The sequence below is a fragment of the Tamandua tetradactyla genome, chromosome 1, assembly GCF_023851605.1.
Source record: "Tamandua tetradactyla isolate mTamTet1 chromosome 1, mTamTet1.pri, whole genome shotgun sequence".
Classification (NCBI taxonomy): Eukaryota; Metazoa; Chordata; class Mammalia; order Pilosa; family Myrmecophagidae; genus Tamandua; species Tamandua tetradactyla.
This window is the reverse complement of record NC_135327.1, coordinates 90155126-90166069: the sequence shown is the minus strand read 5'-3', so window position 1 is coordinate 90166069 and position 10944 is coordinate 90155126. Positions and strand designations below refer to the sequence as shown.

General features: G+C 35.5%; 1 protein-coding gene across 1 annotated transcript; it reads right to left on the bottom strand.

Annotated features, from left to right (window-relative positions):
* Nucleotides 1-6178: 6178 nt before the first annotated feature.
* LSM5 (LSM5 homolog, U6 small nuclear RNA and mRNA degradation associated) lies at nucleotides 6179-8960 on the bottom strand. The gene is made up of 5 exons (XM_077120379.1): nucleotides 8854-8960; nucleotides 7950-8045; nucleotides 7645-7672; nucleotides 6864-6936; nucleotides 6179-6445 (listed from the first exon to the last, which is right to left on the bottom strand). Exons 1-5 carry the CDS (start codon nucleotides 8897-8899, stop codon nucleotides 6413-6415), a joined length of 276 nt encoding a protein of 91 aa, XP_076976494.1. The 5' UTR covers nucleotides 8900-8960; the 3' UTR covers nucleotides 6179-6412.
* Nucleotides 8961-10944: the final 1984 nt, after the last annotated feature.

The following is a 10944-nucleotide window of genomic DNA, read 5'->3' as shown; positions in this document are numbered from 1 at the left end:
TAGAAGAAAGTACTACACACACAATAATAACACTAAATGTTAATGGATTAAACTCCCCAATCAAAAGACATAGACTGGCAAAATGGATTTTAAAACAGGACCCATCTATATGCTGTCTAAAAGAAACACATCTTAGACACAAGATAAACATAGGTTGAAAATGAAAGGTTGGGAAAAGATATTTCATGCAAACAACAATCTGAAAGGAGCAGGAGTAGCTATACTAATATCCAACAAATTAGACTTCAAATGTAAAACAGTTAAAAGAGACAAAGAAGGACACTGTGTATTAATAAAAGGAACAATTCAACAAAAAGACATAACAATCATAAATATTTATGCACCAGGTCAGAGTGCCCCCAATACATGAGGCCAACACTGAAAATACTGAAAAGAAAAACAGACACATCGACCAAAATAGTTTGAGACTTCAATTCCCCACTCTCTTCAATGGACAGAACATCTAGACAGAGGATCAATAAAGGAACAGAGAATTTGAATAATTCAATAAATGAGTTAGACATAACAGACATATACAGAACATCACACACCACAACAGGAGGATATACCTTTTTCTCAAGTGCTCATGGATCATTCTCAAGGATAGACAATATGCTGGGTCACAAAGCAAGGCTCAATAAAGTTAAAAAGACTGAAATCATACAAAACACTTTCTCAGATCATAAAGGAATGAAGCTAGAAATCAATAATAGGCTAAGTGCCAGAAAATTCACAAATATGCGGAGGCTCAACAACACACTCTTAAACAACAAGTTGGCCAAGGAAGAAACTACAAGAGAAATCAGTAAATATCTCAAGGCAAATGAAAATGAAAACACAAACATATCAAAATTTATGGGATGCAGCAAAGGCAGTGCTAAGAGGGAAATTTATTGCCCTAAATGCCTACATCAAAAAAGAAGAAAGGGCAAAAATTGAGGAATTAACTGTCCACTTGGAAGAAGTAGAGAAAGAACAGCAAACTAACCCCAAAGTAAGTAAAAGGAAAGAAATAACAAAGATTAGAGCAGAAATAAATGAAATTGAGAATATGAAGACAATTGAGAAAATCAATAAAACCAGAAGCTGGTTTTATGAGAAAATCAATAAGATTGATGGACCTTTAGGAAGACTGACAAAAGAAGAAGAGAGAGGATGCAAATAAATAAGATCAGAGATGGAAGAGGAGACATAACCACTGACCCCACAGAAATAAAGAAAGTAATGACAGGATACTATGAAGAATTTTATGCAAATAAACTAGACAATGTAGATGAAAAGGACAACTTCCAAGAAAGGCATGAACAACCACCTTTGACTCAATAAGAAATAGACAACCTCAACAAACCAGTCACAAGTAAAGAAACTGAATCACTCATTAAGAAGCTCCCCCAAAAGAAAAGTTCAGGACCAGATGGTTTCACATGTGAATTCTACCAAACATTCCAGAAAGAATTAGTATCAATCCTGCTCAAACTCTTCAAAACAATTGAAGAGGAGGGAAAGCTACCTAACTCATTCTACAAAGCCAACATCACCCTCATACCAAAGCCAGACAAAGATATTACAAAAAAAAGAAAACTACAGATCAATGTCTCTAATGAATCAGTAAATTCTCAACAGAATTCTAGCAAATTGAATCTAACAACACATTAAGAGAATTACACAGCATGACCAAGTAGGATTCATCCCAGGTATGCAAGGATGGTTCAACATAAGAAAATCAATTAATGTAATACACATATCAACAAATCAAAGCAGAAAAACCACATGATCATCTTGATTGATGCACAAAAGGCATTTGACAAAATTCAGTATCTTTTCTTATTGAAAACATTTCAAAGGATAGGAATAGAAGGGAACTTCCTCAAATGATAAAGGGAATATATGAAAAACCCACAGCTAACATCATCCTCAATGGGGAAAAATTGAATATTTTCCCCTTAAGATCAGGAACAAGACAAGAATGTCCACTTCACCACTGCTATTCAACATTGCATTGGAAGTTCTAGCCAGAGCAATTAGACAAGAAAAAGAAATACAAGGCATCAAAACTAGAAAGGAAGAAGTAAAACCCTCACTGTTTGCAGATGATATGATACTATATGTCAAAAACCCTGAAAAGTCCACAGCAAAACTACTAGAGCTAATAAACGAGTACAGCAAAGTGGCAGGTACAAGATCAACATTCAAAAATCTGTAGTGTTTCTATACACTAGTAATGAACAATCTGAGGAGGAAATCAAGAAAAGAATTCCATTTTCAATTGCAATGAAAAGAATAAAATATTTAGGAATAAACTTAACTAAAGATACAAAAGACCTATACAAAGAAAACTACAAGAAATTGTTAAAAGAAATCACAGAAGACCTAAATACATGGAAGGGCATACCATGTTCATGGATTGGAAGATGAAATATAGTTAAGATGTCAATTCTACCTAAATTGATTTGCAGATTCAATACAATACCAATTAAAATCCCAAAAACATACTTTTCAGAAATAGAAAAAACAATAAGCAAATTTATCTGGAAGGGAGGGTGCCCTGGATAGCTAAAAGTATCCTGAGAAAAAGAAATGAAGTCGGAGGTCTCATGTTACCTGACTTTAAGGTGTATTATGAAGCTACAGTGGTCAAAACAGCATGGTACTGGCATAAAGATAGATATTCTGAGCAATGGAATAGAATAGAGTGTAGAGTGTTCAGATATATACCCTCTCATCTATGGACAACTGATCTTTGATAAGGCTGTCAAGCCAACTCACTGGAGCAGAACAGTCTCTTCAATAAATGCTGCCTAGAGAACTGGATATCCATATGTAAAAGAATGAAAGAGGACCCAAATATCACACCGTATACAAAAATTAACTCAAAATGGATCAAAGACCTACACATTAGATCTAAGACCATAAAACTGTTAGAAGAAAATGTAGGGAAATATCTTATAAATCTTATAATAGGAGGCAGTTTCCTAGATCTTACATCTAAAGCACGAGCACTGAAGAAAGAAAGAAATGGGAACTCCTCAAAATTAAACACTTTTGTGCATCAAAGAACTTCATCAAGAAGGTAAAGACAGCCTACACAATGGGAGACAATATTTGGAAACGATATATCAAATAAAGGTCTAGTATCCAGAATTTATAAAGAGATGTTCAACTCAACAACAAAAAAGACAGACAACCCAGTTACAAAATGGGCAAAAGACTTGAACAGACACTTCTCAGAAGTGAAAATACAAATGGCCAAAAGGCACATGAAGAGATACTCAACTTCCCTGGCTATTAGAGAAATGCAAATCAAGATCACAGTGAGAAATCATCGCACACCCACCAAAATGGCCATTATCGATAAAACAGAAAATGACAAGTGCTGGAGAGGATGTGGAGAAAGAGGCACACTTATCCACTGCTGGTACAAGTGCTGTGGAAGGCAGTTTGGCGGTTCCTCAAAAAGCTAAATATAGAATTGCCATATGACCTGGCAATACCATTGCTAGGTATCTACTCAGAGGACATGAGGGAAAGGACACAAATGGACATTTGCACACCAATGTTTATAGCAGTAGCATTTACAATTGTGAAGAGATGCAAACAGCCAAAATGTCCATCAACAGACGAGTGGCTAAACAAACTGTGGTATATATATATAATGGAATATTACATAGCCGTAAGACAGAATAAAGTTATGAAGTATGTAACAACATGGATGGACCTTAAGGACATTATGCTGAGTGAGATTAGCCAGAAACAAAAGGACAAATACTGTATGGTCTCACTGATATGAACTGACATTAGTGAATAAACTTGGAGAATTTCATTGGTAACAGAGACCATCAGGAGATAGAAATAGGGTAAGATATTGGGTAACTATAGGTGAAGGGATACAGATTGTGCAACAGAACTGAATGTAAAAACTCAGAAATGGACAGCACAATACTACTTAACTGTAATACAATTATGTTAAAACACTGAATGAAGCTGAATGTGAGAATGACAGAGGGAGGAGGGCTGGGGGCACAAATGAAATCAAAGAAAGACCGACGATAAAGACTGAGATGGTATAACCTAGGAATGCCTAGCGTGTATAATGATAATGACTAAATGTACAAATTTTAAAAATGTTTTTGCATGAGGAAGAACAAAGGAGTGTCATTACTGCAGGGTGCTGAAAATAGATGGCAATTAATATTTTAAAATTTTAACTTATGTGTGAGACTAAAGCAAAAAATGTTTATTTGGTACAGAATGTATATTTCGACTAGTGCATTTCCGAATATAACTTATGTAGACAGCTTAACTGAACATCATAAGTACATGAAACCTTGAGTAGGACATGAGATTTTGTTGGTTTGTTCAGAGTGATACCCCAATAAATCCCAGAATGATTTGAAGAGTGAATAAGAAAGTATTTGCAAAGTCCCCTTCGGGGAATGGTGAGAAAGGGGGAAAATTCAACGCCCCCAAATTGAATTCTTGATATTCTCACAAGCAGTGCAGACAACTAAAGCTAAAGTCTGAGCCCCCAATCTTGGGGTTTGTTCATATGAAACTTAAGCCCACAAAAGATAGGTCAAGCCTACTTAAAATTAGGCCTAAGAGTCACCCCAAGAGAACCTCTTTTGTTGCTCAGATGTGGCCTCTCTCTCCAGCCAATACAACAAGCAAACTCACCACCTTGCCCCTGTCTACGTGAGGCATGACTCCCAGATGTGTGGACCTTCCTGGTAAAGTGGGACAGAAATCCTAGAATGAGCTGAGACTTAACATCAAGGGACTGAGAAAATCCCTAGAATAAACTGAGACTCAGCATCAAGGGATTGAGAAAACATTCTCGACCAAAAGGGGGAAGGGTGAAATGAGACAAAATAAAGTGTCAATGGCTGAGAGATTCCAGAGTTGAGAGGTTATCCTGGAGGTTATTCTTATGCATTAAACAGACATCACCTTATTAGTCAAGATGTAATGGAGAGGCTGGAGGAAACTGCCTGAAAATGTAGAGCTGTGTTCCAGTAGCCATGTTTCTTGAGGATGATTGAATAATGATAGCTTTCACAATGTGACTGTGTGATTGTGAAAACCATGTGTCTGATGCTCCTTTTATCTACCTTATCAACAGACGAGTAAAACATATGGAATAAAAATGAGTAATAGGGGGAATAGATGTTAAAATAAATTTAGATTGAAATGCTAGTGATCAGTGAAAGGGAGGGGTAAAGGGTAGCGTATGTATGAACTTTTTCGGTTTTCTTTTTATTTCTTTTTCTGAATAGATGCAAATGTTCTAAGAAATGATCATGATGAATATGCAACTATGTGATGATATTGTGAATTACCGATTATATATGTAGCATGGAATGATCAAAACTTAAGAATGTTTGTGTTTGGTGTTTTTTGGTATTTTGAAAAAAAATTTAAAAATAAAAAAAAATCATACAGTATGAGATCAACATATAACTAGAGTAAAATACATTATTTATGTCCCAAAATACCACAACTCAAAATACATACTGGGGAAATTATTTGCAAAATACATGACTAAAAATAACCTATCAAGAATGCTTAAAAGTTAGTAAGAAAAGGACAAACATTTCAGTGGCAAAAATTTACATATGTAATTCAAAACACAAGTGAGTTCAAAATTAATAAAGAAAACTTAAAACATAGCAGATTTCCCCTATCATAATAGCAAAGAAGAAAAGACAGAACAGTCAAAAAAAGGACTTAGTGGAGGCTACATAAGAGAAGCCTCATTATTCTGGATGAGATAGTCTTGTAAAAATAAAGTATGTACTGACAGCATACCAAGAAAGTCTAAGGGGATATACAACAAAGTATGATTAATATTTTCCTTTTTTGCATATCTGCATTTTCTATACTGTGTATATATTAACTGCATTTTATTTGTTTTTAATAGGGGTTAATGGAACATGAGTTCAGTAGAAAAAAATTCTCATTATAAAACTTCAAAATTTGAACTAAATTTCCTAAGTAGTCATTTCAGCATTTTTAAATGTACCTGTTGAAAATCAGAGTTCATTTTTTTTAAACATTTTTGTTTGAGAATCAAATGGTCATGTAATTAAGGAAGTAAATAGGCATACAAAAGGAAAGCAAATGAGACATAATTACAATCTTTACCCCACTGGCTATTAGAGTATAATGAATAAAACTACAATTAACCAAATATGCCTTTATTTTTTAAGTCTTCAAACAGTAAACTGTTGTCTTCTTTTCCCAAGATAAACATGATTAACGTACAAAAATTGGCATTTACAATGCATTTTCAAAACACTTCCCTTTAACAGGAAACTTAGCTTTGTAAACTCTAAACAGTGAAAAGGTAAAATAAATTTCCATTTTGTTGCCATTATAAACGAAACAGAATCAAGTATCAGTCAAGGAAATTCATTCAGACTTCAGGTCCTTCTCCTCCAGGAACCAGCTGCAGGGGAGCAAAAAAGTGATTAATAACACCACCACAACATCCTCTAAAAACCCATATTGAATGCTCCTCATTGACCAAAGTCACCTTTGTCTCTCTCCCCTTTGCTTACATTCCCATTTTCTCCTGGTTGTCAATGTTTCCAATTTCCAACTTCAACAATTAATACTCACAAGTCTCAATAATGATTCCTAACAAAATAAAAGATTAGAAAGCCCAGGCAAACTAATTTTTAAGCCCAATGCCATGTTCAATAGCTCAGCTTTAGGGTCCTGTCCACTACAGCATCCCTTCCCCATTTTAAGCACCACTGGGATGTGGGTATTTAGTTAATTCAGTAGTATTACAAGTTATTTCTGTAACTCTTGTCCCACAAAATGGGCTAACATCTAAATAGAAAAGAGTCAATGTGTCTTACCATTGTTATATTATTTCCATTTAGCAAAATCTGATCTAATTTTGTAATTCTCCTTCCTTCTGGTGTGATTTCACTAAATGAATAGACAGACCAGAGTCAGGATAAGCAGTAGTAATAAAAGACAACACTTTAAAAATACTTTCCTTTCCTAAAGTTTATTCTTCTCTATAAATGAATGTGAGGTCAAGCAATAATATCAAAAACTTTCAAAGACAAATGTGATCCAATGAATTATGAATCTTCATTAAAGATAACACAGTGAACTGATTAGCCTAAGATTCAGAAGGAATGATCATATAAGAAGCTGAAATTTGCCAGAGCTCAAATTATGAAATCAAATGTTTACCAGTCTCGTTTTTTCTATAACACACCTATTACTACTGAATCCTAGCCATTACACCAATCTACAATCAATTCAATTCTAAAAGCAAAGATATTGAACATGAGTTTTATACTGAATGTAATTTGACCATCATTTACATTTTATTATACAATTAAACGCTAATATCATCAATTCCTCAATTTGACATGAGCCCCCAAATTCCTGGCTGTTTTTAGTTATCTTTCAACCTTAAGGTTGTGTCTACACTGACCTCCTAACAACCTAGTAATAATCACAAGGTAATAACCTCTGACCCAACTTTACTAATAGTAGATACAATTTCTATCTTTAAGGTTATTCCAAACGCAATGTTTTCTTACAAATCATTTAAATGACTCAATACTACTAAAATTGCCTTAAAGAGATCCCCACCAATCACTTAATTTTAACACTACTCACAACTCAGTGACGTCTTCCAGCACCATATCTGAAATTTAGTGTTAAGAGAATATTCTGGCTGAATTTACTGTCTTCTGCCTTTCTTCAGTTTTAACTAAAGATGAGAGTTATAATCTTTAAACAATAGTTCAAACTTAAGAGGCTTTTTATTGATAGGAAATTAATCTTTCAGCACACACTTAAAACACTATCACAATAATTCCGAGATTAAGCTTAACATCTAAGTACAGATTATGCATAGTTCTTATTTATGTTACTGAATACCTAAGAAAAACCCATACAACCATCACCTTTTTAAAGGATACTAACAAAGTCGTCAAATCCTAAAAGTGTGCCAACAATTTCTTTATCACTTTTCATCACAATGTGAATTCTTGATCCTATACATTTGTCCACCAGCTCTACGGATATATTTAAATTAAAAAAGAAAGAAAGAAAGAAAAACGAAGGAGGGAAAACATTATTTTACCCATTCACTATTTCAACAACTAACACTCAATTACTTGCATGTGGTGAAAGATAAACCCGGAATATTAAACAACTTCATTTTATACTACAAATTTCAATTACTTTAACAGGTAATGTCCACTTACCTCTTCCTTGCAGCAATTTATCATGGTGGTAGTTTTTAATATTTGGGGGAATTATTGTTAATATACAAACCTATTCCCCTACCCGAGACTCTAATCTTCAGTAGGTCAGAGATAATGCGTGCTTTTGTGCATCACTATATTTCCAATGGACACTGCCTATCACATATTGGGCATTCAAATAGAGTTTGTCAAAAGAAGGAATGAGAATTTTTCAATCATGGCTATGTCCATAATTCAATCACTGTTCACCAGCCACAAAATATTGGAGAGAAAGGTATAATTGTCTTCACCAGAGATTTCTTTCTGTCACTACCTCCTTAATCCAAGTAGGTCTATCCTCTCTACTGACAGCAGTTTGAACAGTTCCTTAGCCAGCTCAGCATTACTTAGCATGATGTTTATTTGGCCAGTATTTATTTCCTGCACTGGCTAGGAGGAGCAACAGCCGTGATTGAAATTTATTGTGGAATACTACCCAGAGACGGCGCATGGTGCATGCAGAGGGAAGAAAAACTTGGTCCTATATATTTTCCCCACATTCCGGGGCCTCCCATCTCCTCTACCCCCAACTGTAAGCTTCAGCTCCCACCCGCACTCGACACCGGACCACGATTACCTAGCGGCAGGAGCTGCGACGGATTGGTGGTAGCGTTTGCCGCCATGACCACGCCGGAAATGGCCTGCGCCGATTGACGTTGAGCGGAGGGTTTGAAAGAGCGAGCTTCCGCTTTCTACCGCCGCCCGGGCAGGCTCGACCAATATGAGGCCGAGCGAAGGATTAATCCCAGTCCATATGGATTACGCCCACTCGCTTCTTTGCCTAACGGTGAGATTCTGTGGAATATTTCCGTCCAGTGAATGTTCTGAGATTTCCACAGATGCTCCCGCTCTCGAAGTTATGGAAAGATGTTAGGATATCTTCCTTTGTGAAAAAGTCTTCCCCTAACCCAGATTTTGCAAAATCTTTAGGTCATTTTATTTTCTTCTAGAAAGTATTATTTCATCTCAAGCCGGATATCTTTCTTCAAATCGATTCGTTTTACCCGCCAGCAATTCACTGTGTTGCAATTTTGGTAAGAAAAAAAATCAGTTTTTAAAGGAATTTACTGTTTCTTTTTAGAAGTCCAGTGGATTGAAAGCCCACCACCAGCGTGGTTTTTTTTTGTTATTATTACTGTGTTTTTGTTGTTGTTTTTCGATTTTCCATGGTGGGGATTCAAATTTTTTATTTTTATTTTTTACCACTTTATTTAATTCATCGTACATACGTCTAGGACACTGTGGCCTTTTTAATTCACTATTTCTTCAAGCTTTCTAATGGCAACCACCAGATGTCACTCTAAATTGTATATGTATATATGTCACCAAAAGCATGGCTAATAACAAGAAAAACAGATAGAATGGACTTCATGAAAATTTAAAACTTTTAAGTCAAAGGCACTATCCAGAAAGTGAAAAGACACTTGTTTTAGTTTTCTTGACTACTCAAGCAAATACCATGCTTGACTTAAACAATGGGAATTTATTTGCTCATGGGTATGAGGCTAAGAGAAAGTCCAAATCAAGGCATCATCAAGATGATGCTTTCTCCCAGAGGACTGTGGCCTTCTGGGGCTAGCTGCTGATGATCTGTGATTCTTAGTTTGCCACATGGCAAGGCACGTGGCAGCCTCGCCTAGTCTTTACCTTTTCTTCCAGCTTCTGTTGTTGTGCAACTTCTGGCTGCTTTCCCTCTGTGGCTTTCTCTCTTCCTGTCTGAATTTCATTCTGTCTATAAAGGACACCAGTAATAGGATTAAAACCATCCTGACTCAGGTGGGCCATAGCTGAAGTAGCCTCATTGAAAGACCCTCTTTGCAAAGGTTCTACATGCACAGGAATGAATTAAGTTTAAGAATGCGTTTTTCTGGGCATATACAACTCTAAACTACCATAACACTCTACAAAATGAGAGAAAATGATTGTCAACCATCTATCTGCTAAGAGTTTAATAACCAGAATACATGAAAAACTGCTACACCCAACAACAAAAAGACATCTAACCCAATTTAAAATGGGCAAAGGATTTGAATAAACATCTTTCCAAATATATACAAATGGCCAATATGCACATGAAAAGATGTCCATCATTGGCCATCAGGAAAATGCAAATCAAAACCACCCTGAGATAACACTTCACACCCACTATAACGTCTGTTATTAAGAAAAAATAAATGTGCATGAGGATATATAGAAATAGAAACCCTTATATGTTGCTGGTGGTGTTGTAAAATGGTGCAGCCACTGTGGAAATCAGTTTGGCAGTTCCTCAGGAAGTTGAAAATAGAATACCATATAAGCTGGAAACTTACTTCTTGGCATATACCCAAAAGAATTTAAAGCACTGCCTCAAACAGATATCTGTATACGATACTTAAATCAGCATTATTCACAATATCCAAAAAGTGGAAGCAACCTACGTTTTCATCAGCAAATGAGTGGATAAACAAAGTGTGGTATATATGTAGGCAATGGACTATTATTCAGCCATAAAAAGTAAGAAAATTCTGTTACATTATACAACATAGTATATAGATCTCTTGAAGAGATCATGTTGAGTGAAATAAGCTGGAAAGAAAAAGACAAATACCATGTTATCTCATTTATATGAAATACCTAGAAGAAATTTTATAGAGACAGATAGTAGATTATAGACAACCAGAGACTG

Bases quoted from the DNA above. Each gene is read 5' to 3' on its own strand.
- LSM5 (XM_077120379.1), bottom strand. From the start codon at position 8,899: ATGGCGGCAAACGCTACCACCAATCCGTCGCAGCTCCTGCCGCTAG. The intron at 8,046-8,853 runs GTAATCGTGGTC...ATATATCCGTAG, and splicing joins GTCGCAGCTCCTGCCGCTAG to AGCTGGTGGACAAATGTATA. The intron at 6,446-6,863 runs GTAAGACACATT...GCTCCCCTGCAG, and splicing joins ATGGAAATAATATAACAATG to CTGGTTCCTGGAGGAGAAGG.